Here is a 19,424-nt window from a genome sequence, read left to right on the forward strand (position 1 = left end):
GGAGTGAGCAAGAGAAACAAGGTGGAATCCAAGAGGTGGTGGATTACAGGTCTTACAGGACCCGGAAGGTCCATAATAGGTATGTGAACCGAGAAACACTGATGGCTTTTAAGCGGATGAATTGACATAGTCCTTGTCACATACCAAAAGGATCACCCTGGAAATGGATTGTAGGGAGGCCAGAGTGAACATAGAGAAGTTGGGAGGCCACTTCCATACAGAAAGATGAGAGTAATGCAGAGCATCTTTTTTCAAACTCACATGGCCTTGGGTCTGCCAGATTTAGGAGGTAAGTTCTTTGCCTCCAGCAGGGAAGGGATCAGTTTACTTGCTGTCTCAGCCATCATATACATAATGGCTTGATCTTGCTTGACCTTGACCAATTTAGCAGCTGCAATATTTTGTATCACCTCGTTCAGGCTGGACTGTGAACCTAGAAAGGGGTAAGGTAAGGTGAGAAGTAATTTCCCCTGTAGACACTGAAGAAGCTTCCTGGTGGAAGTATGCAGAGTTTAAAGTCAGACAGTGTTGCTTCTGGTGTTGCCATTTACCATGTGACCATAGCCAAGTCACTCCTTGAGCAACTTCCTCTTATGTAAGACAGATAGTAGTAGAGATCCTGACTTTATCATTGTGAAATCAATGGAACAATGGTATTTAAAAGCAGTAGCCAACCTTGAGTGTGCACATACTTCATGCCAAGGTATTGGTCTAATACCACATTTAATTCTTCCATTGACCCTATGTTTTGGGTATTTCTGTTGTACTATCCTCACTTTATACATGTAAGGAAACTGAGTAACAGATAAGTTACATCACTTGCTCAAATTACAAGGCAAGTAACAGGCAGAGCAAGAATGCCATTCTAGAGAATCTGACTCTATAAGGCACACTCATAACCATGGTAGTTATCCGTGTGATCTGAAGGTCCTCTGTGGCACAAGGAACTGTCATTCTTCTTCTAGTAATGGATGGCCAGATGGGGAGTTCCACTCTCACACCTAATCATGGTAAGGGATCCTGAATATGTCAGCAAAATATATTATGAATGCTCAGCTAACAATAAATTCCATTGCTCACAGTTCCTTGTATCAACTCCATAGTTTGCAGTGTTTGAATTCTACTCCACTAAAGAGGTGGTAGCAGCTGATGCAAGGAATAAACATCAAGCTGAGTGTCTGGGGTTTGGAAGAGAAAGTAAAGGCAGTAAGGGAATGTGCTCAGGATGAAAAGTGACCCTGCAGATGTAAACATGAACAGTCACAGAAGCCAGCATACCTCCTAGATCCCTTACTTACTTTGGATCTGCAAATGTTGCTTCCAATTGATGACATCTGATGCACCAAGGAATTCTTGGCAGTTTGTGGGATTCTTATAATAGATTTGGTAGGTGTTGGTGTAGTGATCAAAATCATCTGTCATTTCCTGTTTGGTTAGGTAATGTGGAATAAATCAAATGGATCTATACCCAGTGATTGGAACACTTGGCTTTAGTTCATTATACTGTGCTATTTTATAAACTTATGGGGGTGCCTGAGTGGCTCAGTCGGTTAAGCATCTGACTTTGGCTCAGGTCATGATCTCATGGTTCGTGAGTTCAAGCCCCACCTCAGGCTCTGTGCCGACAACTCAGAGCCTGGAGCCTGCTTCGGACTCTGTGTCTCCTTTTCTCTCTGCCCTTCCCCCACTTGTGCTCTGTCTCTCTGTCTCTCAAAAATAAATAAGTGTAAAAAAAATTATAAACTTATAGTGATGTTTTTCTTGATATAGTCATTATTCCTGAATCATTTATATCATGTAAACAAGTCAAGGATTTAATCAATCACTCAACCTATGATTAAGAAAAATATACTGAACTAGATATTTATATGTTGCTTTACAATTTCAAATCAATCAAATGTGCACTGTTTAGAAAGCATTCTTCTATAATTCTGTAATCCTCAGGAGAAAGAAAGTATTATTGTCAAAGCCAAGGTTCTGTTGCAAGAGTAAATCTTACTCTATTTAAAGGAGTCTCAAAAAAATAAATAAATAAAAGAATCTCAGAAAAATTGGATTATAAATGTAACAATGTTGAAATTGACACAGGTAACCTTGTATTACAATTTTCACTTATATATGATATAGCTACACAAAATAAAGACACATGGTGTCTTTATTTTTTCATTAAAATTTTTTTAAATTCAAAGTATAATTAATATACAACATTACATTAGTTTCAGGTATGCAATATATTGATTCAACAATTATATACATTTCCCAGTGCTCATCATGATAAGTGTACTCTTTTTTTTTTTTTAATTTTTTTTTCAACGTTTATTTATTTTTGGGACAGAGAGAGACAGAGCATGAACGGGGGAGGGGCAGAGAGAGAGGGAGACACAGAATCGGAAACAGGCTCCAGGCTCTGAGCCATCAGCCCAGAGCCCGATGCGGGGCTCGAACTCCCGGACCGCGAGATCGTGACCTGGCTGAAGTCGGACGCTTAACCGACTGCGCCACCCAGGCACCCCATGATAAGTGTACTCTTAATCCCCTTCACCTCTTTCACCTATCCTCTCCCCCACCTCCCTCTGGATACCATTTGTTGTCCTCTGTATTTAAGAGTCTGCTTTTTGTCCCTTTTTTCTTTGTTTGTTCATTTGTTTTGTTTCTTAAATAACACATGTGAGTGAAATAATATGGTATTTGTCTTTCTCTGACTCATTTCATTTATCATTATACCCTCTAAGCCCATCCATGTTGTTGTAAATGACAAGATTTCATTCTTTTTTTTTAATATATATATATATATATGAAATTTATTGACAAATTGGTTTCCATACAACACCCAGTGCTCATCCCAAAAGGTGCCCTCCTCAATACCCATCACCCACCCTCCCCTCCCTCCCACCCCCCATCAACCCTCAGTTTGTTCCGTGGCAATGAGAAAAAATGAAATATGGCCTTTTGTAGCAAGGTGGATGGAACTGGAGAGTGTGATGCTAAGTGAAATAAGCCATACAGAGAAAGACAGATACCATATGGTTTCACTCTTATGTGGATCCTGAGAAACTTAACAGGAACCCATGGGGGAGGGGAAGGAAAAAAAAAAGAGGTTAGAGTGGAAGATTTCATTCTTTTTGATGGCTGAATAGTATTCCATTACATATATATATATATATAACATCTTTATCTATTCATCTATTGATGGACACTTGAGTTGCTTCCATATCTTGGATATTGTAAATAATCCCACAATAAACATAGGGATGCATATATCTTTTTAAATTTATGTTTTCATTTTCTTTGGGTAAATACCCAATAGTAGAATTATTGGATCATATGCTAATTTTATTTTTAATTTTTTGAAGAACCTCCACACTAATATACATTCCCACCAACAGTGTATGAAGGTTCCTTTTGCTCCACATCCTCTCCAACACTTGCTTCTTGTGCTTTTTATTTTAACCATTCTGACAAGTATAAAGTGACATCTCATTGTGGTTCTAATTTGCATTTCCCTGATGATTAGTAATATTGAGCATCTTTCCATGTGTCGATTGGCCATCTATATGTCTTCTTTGAATAAATGTCTATTCAGATCCTCTGCTAATTTTTTAATTGAGTTATTTGTTTTTTTTAGTGTTGAGTTGTAGAAGTTCTTCATATATTTTGGATGTTAACCTCTTATTGTACACATGATGTCTTTAAAATGTAAACCACATGCAATATTATTTAAAAAAATAATTTACATTCCTCAAAAAAATGAAATTTGAACACAAAATTTGTTCAAAGAGATCCTCTGAAATTTAACAAATGAAAGATTAGGTTATTTGAAGATGAAGGAAGGGATCAGAAAACAACCACCCAACAAGGGGGTAGAATAAGGTAGAAGGTGTTGCACAGAAATGCACTAATAATTTCATTTATTATTTCAATAATTAATGTAAATGTATTCATTTTTGTATTCTGTTTAGTTCAGTATTTTTAAACAGCACTATACATTTAAATTTTATTTGAAAATATTTATGTTAAAATGACATTATATGGTTACATATTTTGCATGCATAAATTTTTACTTTATATTTTCCAATATGCTTATAACAGATTTGTATTTGAAATGTATTAACCACTTAGTGTGAGTGATAAGTTGGCACTGAAAATGTATTCCCAAATACAGGCATTGCAATTTGTTGTTTACATTTCCTTAAAACTCTTCATATTTACCTTTACATATTTTTAGGTGTCATTTTTCTGCTTAGAATGCCCCTCTAGTCTTGTCAGCCTGTCAAACACCTATTGATCTTCAAAATCCAGTTTTGGTGAAACGTCTACTAGGAAGTTGCTCTGATCCTCTCCTTGTACACCCTGACGTCGGTGGTTTAATCATCTCTTGGATAGTGCTGCTGTGTGTATCTTGTATGTTGTATGTTTTTGTACAATTTTCACCCCATGTTGTAATTTATTTGCTTATCTGTCTTTTCCTCCAAGCCGTGAGTTTCTTGAGAACAAGGACTTTTTCACCATTATGCAATTCGTTTCTATATCCCCCGTGTCTACCACATTGCCAGGTGCATGGTAGGCAAGTAGCAAATATGAACACAAAAGCATATTCATTCCACATCTGGCACCTTACCTGCTCCTGAGGGCGGATAACCACTGTTGTAAAATCAGGCCATTTGTCCACCACGGCCTTTAACTTGAACGGGTTTCCCTGGTTCATGTGGAAGACAGTTGTATAAACCTGTAGCAACCCAAAAAACTCAGAGGGTCAGCTTATTAAGAAGGGCTGGTGAAGTGCCTTGTTTGATCAGGACAAGGATTATTTCTGCAAAATCAGGGTGATAATTTATAAGGCATATGGTTGAAACCACCTTCAGATTCCACTTCATTACTCCAAATAGAAATAGGGTTGGAAGTCAAACCATGAGAATATTATATGAATATAGTTAAATATCCAGGTAAATAAATTGATTAATTAAAAATCAGGGGTGTCTGGTTGGCTCAAGTCATTTGAACATCTGACTCTTGATTTGGGCTTAATCATGATCCCAGGGTTGTGAGATCAATACCAGCAGCAGGCTCCATGGTCAGCTTAATTTTCTCTCTCTCTCTCTCTCTCTCTCTCTCCCTCTCTCTGCCCCTCTCCCCGACTCACACTCTCCTAAAATTAAAAAAAATCATCCACTATCACATTGTAGAACTTAGTGTTATAGCTTTCCATTTTATTTCATTCATTTACAAATACACATAAAATTTTTAATGTTAATTTTTGAGAGCAAGAGAGACAGAGTGCAAACAGGAGAGGAGTAGAGAGAGACAGAGACACAGAATTTGAAGCAGGCTCTAGGCTCCGAGCTGTCAGCACAGAGCCTGCTGTGGGGCTCAAACCCACAGACGGCAAGATCATGACCTGAGCCAAAGTTGGATGCTCAACTGACTGAGCCATCCAGGAGTCCCATACACATACAATTTTTAAACAATGAAATTACCTAATATATATTAGTTTAACATGTACCCCCCCACACACACACACTATACTATGGGTATATTTCATATCAATAAACACAAATCTACATAACCATTTTTAATGACTGCATAATATCCATCATATGAAAGAACTGCAATTCAATTTTCCTATCTCCTATTGCTAGTCATTTCAGCTTTTTTGAATTTTTTAGTTTAACGGTTTATTCTTCAAGGAATTTTTTGTATAAATCTTTGCAAATATGTCTATTATTAGAAATATTAGAAGGGCGATTTCTAGGTCAAAGGTCAATTGCTGTTTAAAGACTTTTTTGTTCTTACACATATCTCCAAATTGCTTTCCAGAAAGGTTGAGTTCTGACCTATTTAATAAGTAAAGACAGAACAGTGCTAAGAACCTGAGTTTTGCTGACCAAAGTGTGAATATCACATATACAGCAATCTGTTTTTTAATCTTTTCCACAAGCATTTATTCGAACACCAGTGCTATCAAGAAGGACATTGTAGAGTCTGAGAAAGAGAAATCCTCCAAACTGGAAGGGTCCCTGTGGTTGTGAGGGAAGGAAATACAGCAATGCATACCAGTGTGGACCTTGGGAGCTAAGTGCAGTTGGAAACATGATGCTTCAGCAGATTGTATGGAAAGATGCTAAAGACCAAGGACCAATGAAATGATAAGTTCCATGACAAAGGACCACACCTCACCCTGTACTTCCCTACTCCTGGCATATTTAATACCATATTAAACTTAATATGAGAGGACATACATGGTATTATTTCAATTCTTTCAAAGGTCTTAAAAATATGATCTATCTTTGTACATGTTCCATGTGCACTTGAAAAGAATGTGTATTCTTCTATTGTTGAGGGATGTACTCTGTAAATATCAATTAAATTGGTTCATAGTACTTTCCAGATCTTGTATATAGGTTATAGACTTTCTGCCTATTCTATAAATTACTCATAGAATCTTTAATGTCAAAATCTTTTGTTTTGTTTTGTTTTTTTGTTTTTTTTCTTAAATTTTTTTTAACGTTTATTCATTTTTGAAACAGAGAGAGACAGAGCATGAATGGGGGAAGGTCAGAGAGAGGGAGACACAGAATCTGAAACAGGCTCCAGGCTCTGAGCTGTCAGCACAGAACCCGATGCGGGGCTCGAACTCACAGACCGCGAGATCATGACCTGAACCGAAGTCGGACGCCCAACCGACTGAGCCACCCAGACGCCCCTAATGTCAAAATCTTTAATTACACCTATGGGTTTACCTATTTATTCTTTCAGTTCTATCAGTTTTTGTCCCGTGTTCTTTGAACCTCTGTTGTTAGGTGTATACATTTCAGCATTTTTCATGTCTTCTTGGTGAATTGATACCTTTATCATAGTGCAATGGCACCTTTATCCCCAGTAATATTCTAGTCCCTTTGCAACATGTTATTGCCCCCCCTAAAAAAAGACCCTACCTCTTTATGTACATGATCACTGATCTATTTCTAAAATGAAATTTCTGTCTCATCCCAAATTAAACGTAATCATTTGGGGTTTGACAAAATAGAATTTGGCCTCTTAATTTCAAAGGAGAATCATACTGGTTAACTTTTTCAGGCACTTGATTATTTAGAAAGAATAAATCAAACATTAATGTGTTCAGCCAATTGTGCAATTCTGGGAAATCTTCCAATGTTATATAATGGCACATGGAATGGGACAAAGGGATGTTTTTGGTTTATCACACAGCAAAGATCATAGTGGATTCAAATCACAGGATTGCCACTCACTAGTGGCATGACCTTGGTCAAGTCCTACAGCTGAGCTTGCATTTCCTCTTTGGTTACATGGGTATGAAAGACTTGCCTTGCAGTGAAGTGATGTAAACTAAATGAGATGCAAGATGAGTGAGTGCCTGGCACAGAGTAGGTGTTCAAAGAATACTGATTCTCCCTCCTACCTCTTTCATAGGTCATTGCTAGTCCTTTTTTTTTCTCCCCATGTGTTTTACTCTCACCTTTAAGGACTCAGGGAGGCTCTTCCTCAAGGATTTCTTTAGCATCTGCAGCACTTGGGGGCCTTGTAAGTGGTACATCTTGGCCTTACCCTAAAGAGAGGATGAGGAAATATCAAGGAATGAGAAGTGATAGCAGACATACAAAGACACAAAACAGACACAAAAGGCTGTTCTAGCTAATGGCCAGGACTTCATTCCTGCTGTTTTATTAGTGTCCCATTCACTGAATTCTTCATTGACTCCTAGGAAGAATAAGACTGACAGAAAGCACAGATCCTTCTTTCTGAAATTATTTTTAAATATTTTCTAAACTTTAAAAAATCTTTATGATATAGTTTTTTAATTTTTTTACATTTATCTATTTTTGGTAGACAGAGACAGTGCAATGGGGGAAGGGCAGAGACAGAAGGAGACACAGAATCTGAAGCAGGCTCCAGGCTCCGAGCTGTCAGCACAGAGCCCGACGCAGGGCTCGAACTCACAAACTACGAGATCATGACCTGAGCCAAAGTCAGACGTTTAACCGACTGAGCCACCCAGGCATCCCTCTTTATGATATCTTTATTTTAATTTTCATATCACCCAGAATACCAATAGTTAAGGATGCACTAAGAGTACCATATATATTATCTAAACATGCATGAGCATCTTTGAGATTAAGTTTCCATCCATGACACACCTGAGGTTGCCATTTAGAAGCTGTATGATGTTAGGCAAGTTACTTGTCCGTGTCTTCATTTTCTCATCTATAAAACGGCAGTGACCATAGTGCCTGTCCCATAAAGTGGTTGTGACAATTATATAAATCAGTACAGGTAAGCTACTTAGACCAGTGTGTTTGAACAAATGCTTTTATTTCTCTTGAGTAAACATGTGGAAGTGCACTTGCATGGTCATATAGTAAGCGTGTGTTTAACTTTATCAAATGCTTCCGACATCTTTCCAAAGTGGCTGAACTATTTTATATTCCCTTAACAGTGTATGAGTTCCAATTTCTCTTCATTCCCTCCAGCACTTCTCCAGATGATTTTCTTATGCAGCCACATTTAGAAATCATTGCTATAATAGGCAACAGTTTTATAGGGTAAGTTCTCAACAATATCCTTCAGGGGTCAGAGAGAGGAAGATGATGGCAGAGTAGGAGGACTCTAGGCTTCTTTCATCCCACAAACACAACTAAATAAGTATTCAATCATCCTAAATACCCCAGAAATCTACCCGAAGACTAGCAGAACAAACTCCACAACTAGGGGAGAGAAGAGGCCACATCAAGGAAGGTAGGAAGTGCAGAGACATGGTTTGGGGGAAAATGAATAGTGGGTGCAGCAGAAGAGAGGGAGCCTTGGTCATGGACAAAGGCAAGAGAGGGAGGAACACACAGGGGAATGTACAAGGAGAACATTTCCCCAAAGCCATTGGCTTGCAAAATGAGAGGGGCTGATTTTTGTGAATTCTTGCAACCAGCAGCACTTAAAACTTGGAGTTTTAAAGATCAGCAGGCTTGGCAGACACCATTTCTGTCCCCCATGCATAAACACAGACCTACCTACAGAAAGCAGCTCAGCACAGACAATAGCTGCCTAACCTGCCTAACACCAAGCTCCTCCCTCCTATGCTCTCACGGGTCTGCCTTTCTCAGTCAAGCTTGCCTCATCCCAGGGTGACAGTTCTCTCCCACAAAAGACCAGCACAAACCCCCTCCCACACCACGTCTCCCAACCAGAGAGTCCTGCAGGGTCTCAGTTTTGGTAGAGTTGGTGTGGGGTCTCATTTCACAAGTGGACCAGAGCACACCTAGTTAAAACTCACCACATTTCAGCAAGAGATCAAACACTGCTCACTGCAGGCAAGGAGAGCACCTGCAGATGACTGGTCATAAGAATAAAGCAGCCACGACATGGCAGCAGAGCACACTCAGCACACACCAGAGTCATACCCTGAACTGCCAGGCCCTGGGCACTACATGATCTCTTCTTCATAAGGCCATTACTTTCAGAATCAGGAGAAATTGCTGGTTTTTCTAACACACCAGAAGAACTCAGAGAGACTTAGACAAAATGCCAAGATGGAGGAATTTATTCCAAATGAAAGAATAAGATATGGCTACAGCCAGGGATCTCAGTGAAGCAGATATAAGTAATATGGTGATGGAGAATTTAAGGCAACAATTGTAAAGATACTCACTGGGCTTGAGAAAGCAATAGAAGACATCAGGGAGACTCCTCCCTCAGAGATAAAAGAGTTAAAAAGAATCAATTAGAGGTGAAGAATGCAATAAATGAGATTGGAAGCAGGCTTAATGCAATGAACAGCAGGCTGGAAGAAGCAGAGGAATGAATTTGTGATATAGAAGACAAAATAATAAAAAATAATGAAACTGAACAACAGAGAAAAGAATTATGGAACATGAGAGTAGACTTAGGGAATTCAACAACTCCATCAAATTAATAACATTGGTATTATAGGAGTCAAAGAAGAAGGAGAAGAGGAGGAGGAAGAGGAGGAGATGGAAGAAGAGAGACTAAACAACATGCTACTAAACAAAGAATGGTATTGGGAAATCAAAGAAGAAATTTAAAAATACATGGAAATAATATAAATGAAACACGATGGTCCAACACCATTGGGATGCAGCAAAAGCAGTCCTAAGAGGAAAGTATATACAGGCTTACCGCAGGAAGCAACAAAAATGTTAAATAAACAACCTGACATTACACCTAGGGAGCTAGAAAAAAAAAACGAAGCCTAATTCAGAAGAAGGAGGAAAATAATATAGATTAGAGCATAAATAAATGATACAGAAACTAAAAAAAAAATAGAACATATAAATGAAGTGGAGCAGGTTCCTTTTAAACATCAATAAAATTGATAGACCTCTAGCCAGACTTATCAAAAAGAGAAGAGAAAGGGTCCGAATAATATAAAACCACAAATGGGAGAGAATAAATAACAACCAAAAGCACAGAAATACAAAAAAATCATAAGAGAATATTATGAAAAATGATATGCCAACAAATTTGACAACCTGGAAGAAATTGATAAATTTCTACAAGCATATAAGTTACCAAAACTGAAACAGAAGGAAACAGAAAACTTGAACAAACTAATAAGAAATTGAATCAGTAAACAATCCAATCTGTAAACTCCCAACACAAAAAGTCCAGGGCCAGATGGCTTCACAGGTAAATTCTACCATTTATTTATTTATTTATTTATTTATTTATTTATTTATTTAATCATGAGTGGTGCAGAGGGAGAGGGAGAGAGAGAATCCCAAGCAGGCTCCACACCCAGTGGGGAGCCCCATGGAGGGCTTGATCTCAGAATCATGACATCAAGACATGAACCAAAATCAAGAGTAAGATGCTTAACCAACTGAGCCACCCAGGTGACCCTACCAAATGTTTATTTAAAAATATTTGTTAATGTTTATTTATTTTGGAAGAAAGACAGAATGTGAGTGAGGGAGGGGCAGAGAGAGAGGGAGACAGAATCTGAAGCAGGCTCCAGGCTTTGAGCTGTCAGCATAGAGCCTGATGTGGGGCTCAAACTCATGAACCATGGGCTCATTACCTGAGCTGAAGTTGGATACTCAACTGACTGAGCCACCCAGGCACCCCTTAAAGAAGAGTTAATATCTATTTTTCTCAAACTATTCCAAAAAAAAAGAAAAGGAAGAAAGACTTCCAAATTCATTCTATGAGGCCGGCATTACTATGATACCAAAACCAGATAAAGACTGCAGTAAATAAGAGAACTACAGGCCAGTATCTCAGATAAACATGGAAGCAGAAATTCTCAATAAAATACTAGCACACCAAATCCACAACACATTTTTAAAAAATCATTCACCATGATCAAGTGGGATTTATTCCTGGGCTGCAGGGGTGGTTCAACATTCACAAATCAATCAACATGATACAACACATTAATAAAAGAAAGGATAAGAACCATATCATCCTCTCCATGGATACAGAAAGAACATTTGACAAAGTACAGCATCCATTCATGATAAAAACTCTCAAGTAGATTTAGAGGGAGCATTACCTCAACATAATAAAGGCCATACATGGAAAACCCACAGCTAATGTCATCATCAGTGGGGAAAATCTGAGAGCATTATTCTACAGTCAGGAACAAGACAGGGATGTCCACTCTCACCATTGTTATTTAACATAGTACTGGAAGTCCTAGCTACAGAAATCAAATGACAAAAAGAAATTAAAGGCATCCAAATCAGCAAGAAAGAAGTAAAACTTTGTTCATCTTTGCAGATGACATGATATTCTATGTAGAAAAGCCAAAAGATTCCACCAAAAAACTGCTGGAACTAATACATGAAGTTAGTAAAGTTGCAGGATACAAAATCAATGTACGGAAGTCTGTTGCACTTCTGTACACCAATAATTAAGCAGTAGAAAGAGAAATTAAGGAATCAATCCCATTTACAATTGCACCAAAAACAATAAGATATCTAGGAATATACATAACCAAAGAGGTGAAAGACCTGTACTCTGAAAACAATAAAACACTAATGAAAGAAATTGAAGATGACACAAAGAAATGGAAAAACATTCCAGATTCATGGATAGGAAGAACAAATATTGTTAAAATGTTTATAGTACCCAAGGTAATCTGCATACTTAATGCAATCTCTACCAAAATACCACCAGCATTTTTCACAGATCTAGAACAAACAATTCTAAAATTTGTACAGAACTACAAAAGACCCTGAATAGCCAACGTAAAGCTGGAGGCATCACAATTCTGGACTTCAGGTTATATTACAAAGCTGTAGTGATGATGACAGTATGGTCCTGAAATAAAAATAGACACATAGATCAATAACCAGAATAGAAAACACAGAAACAAATCCACAACTGTATAGTCGGTTCATCTTCAACAAAGCAGGAAAGAATATCCAGTGGGAAAAAGACAGTCTCTTCAACAAATTTGTGTTGGGAAAACTGGACAGCAACATGCAGAAGAATGAAACTGGACCACTTTCTTACACTACACACAAAAATAAATTCAAAGTGGATGAAAGACTTAAAAAGACCTTTTGAACCCATAAAAATCCTAGAGGAGAATACAGGCAGTAACATCTTTGATATCAGCCATAGCAATTTCTTTCTAGATAGGTCTCCTTAGCCAAGGGAAACAAAAGCAAAAATAAACTATTGGGATTTCACCAACATAAAAAGCTTTTGCACGGTGAAGGAAACAATCAACAAAACTAAAAGGCAGTTTATGGAATAGAAAAAGATATTTCATATTTATTTTTGAGAGAGAAAGAGAGAGACAGAGCATGAGTGGGGGAGGGGCAGATACAGGGAGACAGAATCAGAAGCAGGCTCCAGGCTCTGAGCTGTTGGAGCTCGACACAAGACTCGAACCCACATGCTGTGAGGTTGTGACCTGAGCTGAAGTTGGACACTTAACTAACTGAGCCACCCAAGCACCCTGGGAGAAGATATTTGCAAATTACATATCTGATAAAGGGTTAATATTCAAAATATATAAAGAACTTATAAAACTCAAAATCCAGACAATGAAAAATCCTATTAAAAAAATGGGCAGAAGATATGAATAGACATTCTTCCAAAGAAGACATACAGATGGCCAACAGATACATGAAAAGATGCTCAACTATCACTAATTATCAGGGAAATGAAAATCAAAACTATAATGAGATTTCACCTCACAACTGTCAGAATGACTAAACTAAACAACACAAGAAACAACAGGTTCTGGTGAGGCTGTGGACAAAGGGGAACCCTCTTGCACTGTTGGTAGGAATGCAAACTGGTGCAGCCACTTTGGAAAGCAGTATGGAGGTTACTCAAAAAGTTAAAAATAGAACTACCCTATAATCCATTAATTGCACTACTAGATATTTACCAAAGAAAACAAAAATAATAATTCAAAGTGATATATGTATCCCGATGTTTATAACAACATAGCCAAATTATGGAAACAGCCCAAATGTCCATTGACTGTTGAATGGATAAAGAAGATGTGGTGTGTATATATATATATGTATATATATATATATATATATATATATGTATATGTGTGTATATATATATGTGTGTGTGTTTGTACACACACACACACACACACACACACACATATATGTAATGGAACATTAATCAGCCATAAAAAAGAATGAAATCTTGTCATTTGCAACAATGTAGATGGAACTAGAGAGTATTATGCTAAGTGAAATAAGTCAATCAAAGAAACACAAATGCCATATGATTTCACTCGTGAAATTTAAGAAACAAAACAAATGAACAAAGGGGGAAAAAGAGGGAGTGAAAGAAAAATCAAGAAACAGACTCTTAACTGTAGAGAACAAACTGATGGTTACCAGAAGGGAGGTGTGGGGGTGGGGGATGATGGGTGAAATAGGTGTTGGGGATTAAGGAATGCATTATTGTTATGAGCACTGGCTGTCGTATGGAACTGTTGAATCCCTATATTGTACAACTGAAACTAATATTACAGTGTATGTTAACTAACTGGAATTAAAATATTGTTTTTAATGTTTATCTTTATTTTTGAGACAAAGAGATACAGAGCATGAGCAGGGAGAGGCAGAGAGAGAGGGAGACACAGAATCAGAAGCAGGCTCCAGGCTGTGAGCTGTCAGCACAGAGCCCAAGGTAGGGCTCGAACTCGTCAACTGCAAGATCACGACTTGAGCCAAAGTTGGACGCTCAACAGACTGAGCCACCCAGGCACCCCTTAACTAACTGGAATTTAAATAAAAACTTGAACACACACACATAATACCCTTCAAGTGTGTAAAGCAAGAAGATGTGTAGAGGTAATTCTCAAGGCAGGCCAAGAGACTGAGATCAAAATGTATTTCAATAAATACAAATCTCTGAGGGACTTACAAAATGGTGTTTTACCCAAGTCCTTGTTATACTGGAAAACAGCAACAGCTGAAGAAATCCTTCCACCTACTTTGTGTTTCTGGAATGGCTAACTGCAAGGAATCTTCCTTCGTCCCATCTGCTTTAATAACATGGATTGATGCCCCACTTGTTTACCTATGACAAAGCCAGACACTGACCCTCCAAATTCCCAGTATTTGCTCTGTAAATGATTAGCTGAATTCTGAATCCCCACTGATAAATCAAAACAAGCCAAATGTTGGTTAAACTTCTCTTCCTCCTGTAGGCTGAGTCAATATGTAACCCCTTCTTAACAGCCCCTACAAAGAATAGGCTGAACTCAGTGTAAAACATTCTCTGAGCTATATTGGTCCTGCCTCTTCTACATCCCTCTTCCCCAGATTGGATTTTCTCCTGCCCTGTTTACTCTTCATAAATGGTTGGGTTGACTGTTTATCCCTACTAATCCTTCAGAACAGTTGACTAAACTTCAGTTAAGCTTCTTCCCTTAACATAGGAATCTGGACTTTGACCCACCCTCAGCCTGAGCCATCATCTGCTTGCAGAAAAACACTCCATGAACTTTGCTTACTCCTCTCTATAAAAGAATATCCCTTCTCTGCTTGACCTTTCATCCATTTGTAGATATTGTGGCCTGAGGATTCTCCCTGTTCAAATTGATCTATTATTCATCCATTCATTTATTCAAGATTTATTCATTAAATCTTGATCAAAAGCTCACTCTAGTGGCTTTGTAGGGCAGTCGCCTGACCTAGGCTGAACTGCCTTTCCTGGAATTCCCTGCCTTGCATATTGCCCTCTAGAGTGGGCCACATGAGAGTTCCTAGGGGAGATTTGTAGGGCAGAATTGAAGCATCGGGCATTTAGTTGCTAACTTCATGACATGAGGCTGCAGCTGGGCTGGCAAATGTTTCACTGTCCCCTGGGTTTACCTTCAGTTTCTCTGTCATCTGGGCCAGGGTGTTTAACTTCCTAATGAAGGAATCTGTCCTTCAGGACATTCAATCTACCAAGGCCAGAGTCGGCAAGAACTAATAAGATTCCTGTCTCTCTGAGCTTCAGCTTTAACATGGTGAGTAATAACGTTTTGGTTTTTTCATATGTGCTCCTTTTCCCCAGATTCTTGTCAGCTATTTGGATTTTTGCCAGTGAAACAGTCCTTTCACTTAACTTAAAGAATTCCTTTTGTGATTTGAAGGGAGAGTCTTGACCAGAACCACTAAGGCAGTGGTTGTATCTTTGTTTTTTCTTTTTTTCCCCTCAGCTTTACTGAAATATAATTGACACTAACATTGTGTACATTTAATGTGTGCAATGTGATTATTTGATACACAGATAACTTGTGAAATGATTACCACGATAATGTTGGTTAACACCTCCATTATATCACCTAATTACCTCTCTTTGTTGTAAGGACATTTAAGATCCACTTTATTAACAACTTTCAAGTATATAATACAATATTAGTTATAGTCCCCATACTGCACATTAGATCCCCAGAACTTATTTATCTTTTTCTAATTTTGTTTTTGTTTATTTATTTGTTTTGAGAGAAAGAGTGAGAGAGTTCATGTGAGCAGGGGAGGGACTTCATGTGACAGAGAGGGAGAGAGAGAATCCTAAGCAGGCCCCACACTGTCAGTGCAGAGCCTGACTCAGGGATTTATCTCACAAACCATGAGATCATGACCTGAGCAGAAACCAAGAGTCAGACACTCAACTGACTGAGCCACCCAGGTGCCCCTATCTTACAACTGGAAGTCCGTACCATTTGACCAACATCTTCCCATTACCTCCAACCCCCAGTCCTGGCAACCACTATTCTATTCTGTTTCTTTCATTTTGGCTTTTTTTAGATTCTACACATTACTGAGATCGTACAGTGTCTTTCTCTATCTGACTTATCTCACTTAGCATAATGCCCTCAAAGTCCATCCATGTTGTCACAAATGGCAAGATTTCCTTCTTTCTCATAACTGGATAATATCCCATTGTCTTTGTATACCACATTTTCTGTATCCATTCATCTATCTCTGGACACTTAGGCTGTTTCCACATCTTGGTTATTGTCTATAATGCTGCAGTAAACATGTGGGTACAGATATCTCTTTGATATTGTGATTTCATCACCTTCAGATATATACCCAGAAGTGGGTTTGCTGGGTCATATACGGTAGTTCTATTTTTGATTTTTTGAGGAACCTGCATACTGTTTTCCATAGTGTTTTTACAACATCTGAGACATAGTAAGGACTCAGTAAATGTCTGTTGAATGATTGAGTGTATGAAGTATTTATATCAACATAACCATCTAATTAGTCTCTCCACTTACCAGGGGCAAAGACTCATTTATTCATTCAGCAGGTACCTATAGACGGCCTACTATGTTCTGGGCATGCAAGCTTGTACCAGATGCTTCTTTGAAAAAAGCCTCAGGCCAGAATAGATGCAGCCATGCCGTATCTTGGAAGCTATCAAGGCAGTAGAAATATAACATTTCTGAAGATTAATCTGACGCTAGATAGAAGCAGCTCACAAGGGGCACCTGGGAGGCTCAGTCAGTTAAGTGGATGGCTCTTGATTTCGGCTCAGGTCATAATCTCATAGTTTGTGGGCTTGAACCCTGCATCGGGTCTGTGCTGAGGGCATGGAGCCTGCTTGGGATTCTCTCTCTCCCTCTCTCTCTGCCCCTTCCAGCTCATGTTTTTTCTCTCTTTCAAAATAAATAAACATTAAAAAAAAATTTTTTTAAAGAAGCAGCTCACAAAAAGATCACATGTCACTACGAAACCAAGTTGAATTTGATGCCAGATTACTGAGGATATAATATTAATGCCCAATACTTTTGTGACAACCTTCAGCGCACACACACACACACACACACACACACACACACACACTAAAAACACATATGATGTGCAACAAATGCATTTGACTGAAACTGAGGAGATTCAAGGGCACTGGCACATTTTAGTGGTTGCCAGCACTGATAATGGACAAAGTCCTATAAAGGACACTTTGAAACCTTTGATGAAACCATTCCAATATTTGGAATTTATCCAAAGAAAACAACTCAAATGAAGAAAAATTCCCTATCAAAAATTTTCTAAAGCCATACCAACTTGTGGAGAAGTACCAGACACAATCTCAGACAATTTACATAAATAATTGTCTATTATTACTTTACTACTCTAAGACTCATTAACATAGAAGTTATGATATATATGCTGCTATATGAAGACTTAAGACAAACACAAAAAAGGCAGAAAATGACAATATATAAATTCTAATCAGATATGTAAAGTCTTTTTATGTGTGTGTTTATATGTCACATATATAATATGAAAATATAGATGGAAACACCAAATAATATCATAGGAGTGTTACAGCTGAGACTTTTTTTAAATTACATTTTTTATGGTTTTAAATTTACAATTAATCTCATCTGTATTACAGTCCCCTTACTACAATCTACCTTGTCCCTTTGCACCTCTAAGCAGGGCACTTAATTTCCTTGGTCATCATTTATCCAAGGCAAAAAATTTGACTACCTTACAATGTTACTAGGGGGTTAAATAGGATAATGTTTACATAGTGCATCTATAAATTGTGTTATATGTCATCCAAACCGGCAGATTCCTTCTAAAGGCTGTTAGATTTTCTGTCATCCCTCTACCAAGAGCAAGCTCCCAGATCTCTTCACAGTTATTTACCAATTCAAAACAAGAACCTGGTTTTACCCTGTCAAGAATTTCTCTCAGAAGTAGGATATTGCCCTATGCACAGTAGGTGCCTGATACATGTTTCTGAAATGAAAGAGCTTCTTTTTTGTCTGGCATAATTCTCAACACAAACAAGTTGAGAAATTCTTATTTACATCCAACAGTAGCATTTTGATTCATTCTACTTCTGTGGGGAAGCAAAAGGAGATGAGGGGTCCCAGAGCAATGATTCTCCTCTTTCTTACCTGCAAAGCTGTCAATCTTAGTCTCTGGAGAGATCCCAAAGAAAAGACAAGAGGCTGTAGGCTATTCTAGAAGATTAAATATACTATCTGTACAAACTTCTGGCAACAGGGTATGAAATGCAGTCCTCTCATGTTCAGAGAGGCGGCTCCCTAATGTTGATAGGTTGGCAGTATGCCTCCTGAGTCTCTTTCCCCAGAAAGTTCAACTGCTTTCTGGTGGTAAAGTTCCTGTCACTCAGGGCCATGAAACCAGCTGGCCAAACACAGGGAAGTAGGTGGACCTCTGTAAGAAATAACTCTTTCCTTCCCTCCCCTTTCACAAGCACCAACAAGATGAGACTGCTATTGTTCAGAGTTGATGTATAGAATCAGAGTTCTTAACTGTAAATAAAGAAATTCTTTATTTGGAAAGACTAAAGGATTTAGGATGCTCCCCTTTTAGAATAAGCTCAGTGAAAGTCAAGCAAGATAAACAGAAAGAAAAACACACCCAGACACATGATGATTAAACTACTGAAAACCCCGTATAAAGAGACAACCTTAAAAGCAACCAGAGAAAAAAAAGATGTATTACACATAGGGCAATAAAATTACAAATAACAGCTGATTTTTGGAAGATGCATAATATGAAAGAAAAATAACTCTCAACCTAAAATTCCATATCAAACAAAACGTCCTTTCAAAATGAAGTCAAAATATAAACATTTTCAGATAAATGAGGCAGAGCTGCCAAACAAAAGAGAAAGTCTGTAGGCTAGAAGGAAATGAACTTCCACAACATTTTCGGAACTACAGTTAGGAAGGGGGAGCACTGAAAATATTCCATGACTTAAAACCTGTATTTCTTTCTTTTCTTAAATTCCTTAAAAACAATTCAGTATTTTTAATTCAGATATAATAACTGTATAATAACAGCATAAAATATTTAACAATGGCACCAGTGGGGACAAATGGAATTATACTGTTTTTAAATTCAGGCATCGTATGTGAAGGGGTGTAACATTAACTCAAGTGAAAAAATGTGATAAGTTGGGAATGCATATTCATAATTATTAGA

The 19,424-nt window shown here is 38.0% G+C and overlaps 1 protein-coding gene across 1 annotated transcript; it reads right to left on the reverse strand.

Annotated features, from left to right (window-relative positions):
* Positions 1–257: 257 nt before the first annotated feature.
* LOC125176692 (glycine N-phenylacetyltransferase-like) lies at positions 258–18,492 on the reverse strand. Its single transcript, XM_047878483.1, has 5 exons — positions 18,368–18,492; positions 7,475–7,564; positions 4,619–4,726; positions 1,299–1,425; positions 258–433 (listed from the first exon to the last, which is right to left on the reverse strand). Exons 2-5 carry the CDS (start codon positions 7,550–7,552, stop codon positions 258–260), a joined length of 489 nt encoding a protein of 162 aa, XP_047734439.1. The 5' UTR covers positions 7,553–7,564; positions 18,368–18,492.
* Positions 18,493–19,424: the final 932 nt, after the last annotated feature.

This window comes from Prionailurus viverrinus, chromosome D1 (assembly GCF_022837055.1).
Source record: "Prionailurus viverrinus isolate Anna chromosome D1, UM_Priviv_1.0, whole genome shotgun sequence".
NCBI lineage: Eukaryota > Metazoa > Chordata > Mammalia > Carnivora > Felidae > Prionailurus > Prionailurus viverrinus.

Coding starts and splice junctions, on each gene's coding strand:
- LOC125176692 (XM_047878483.1), bottom strand. CDS start 7,552: ATGTACCACTTACAAGGCCCCCAAGTGCTGCAGATGCTAAAGAAATCC. Junction 4,727..7,474: donor GCCTCCCTGAGTCCTTAAAG/GTGAGAGTAAAA, acceptor GGGTTGCTACAG/GTTTATACAACTGTCTTCCA. Junction 434..1,298: donor GCAACATTTGCAGATCCAAA/GTAAGTAAGGGA, acceptor ACCCCTTTCTAG/GTTCACAGTCCAGCCTGAAC.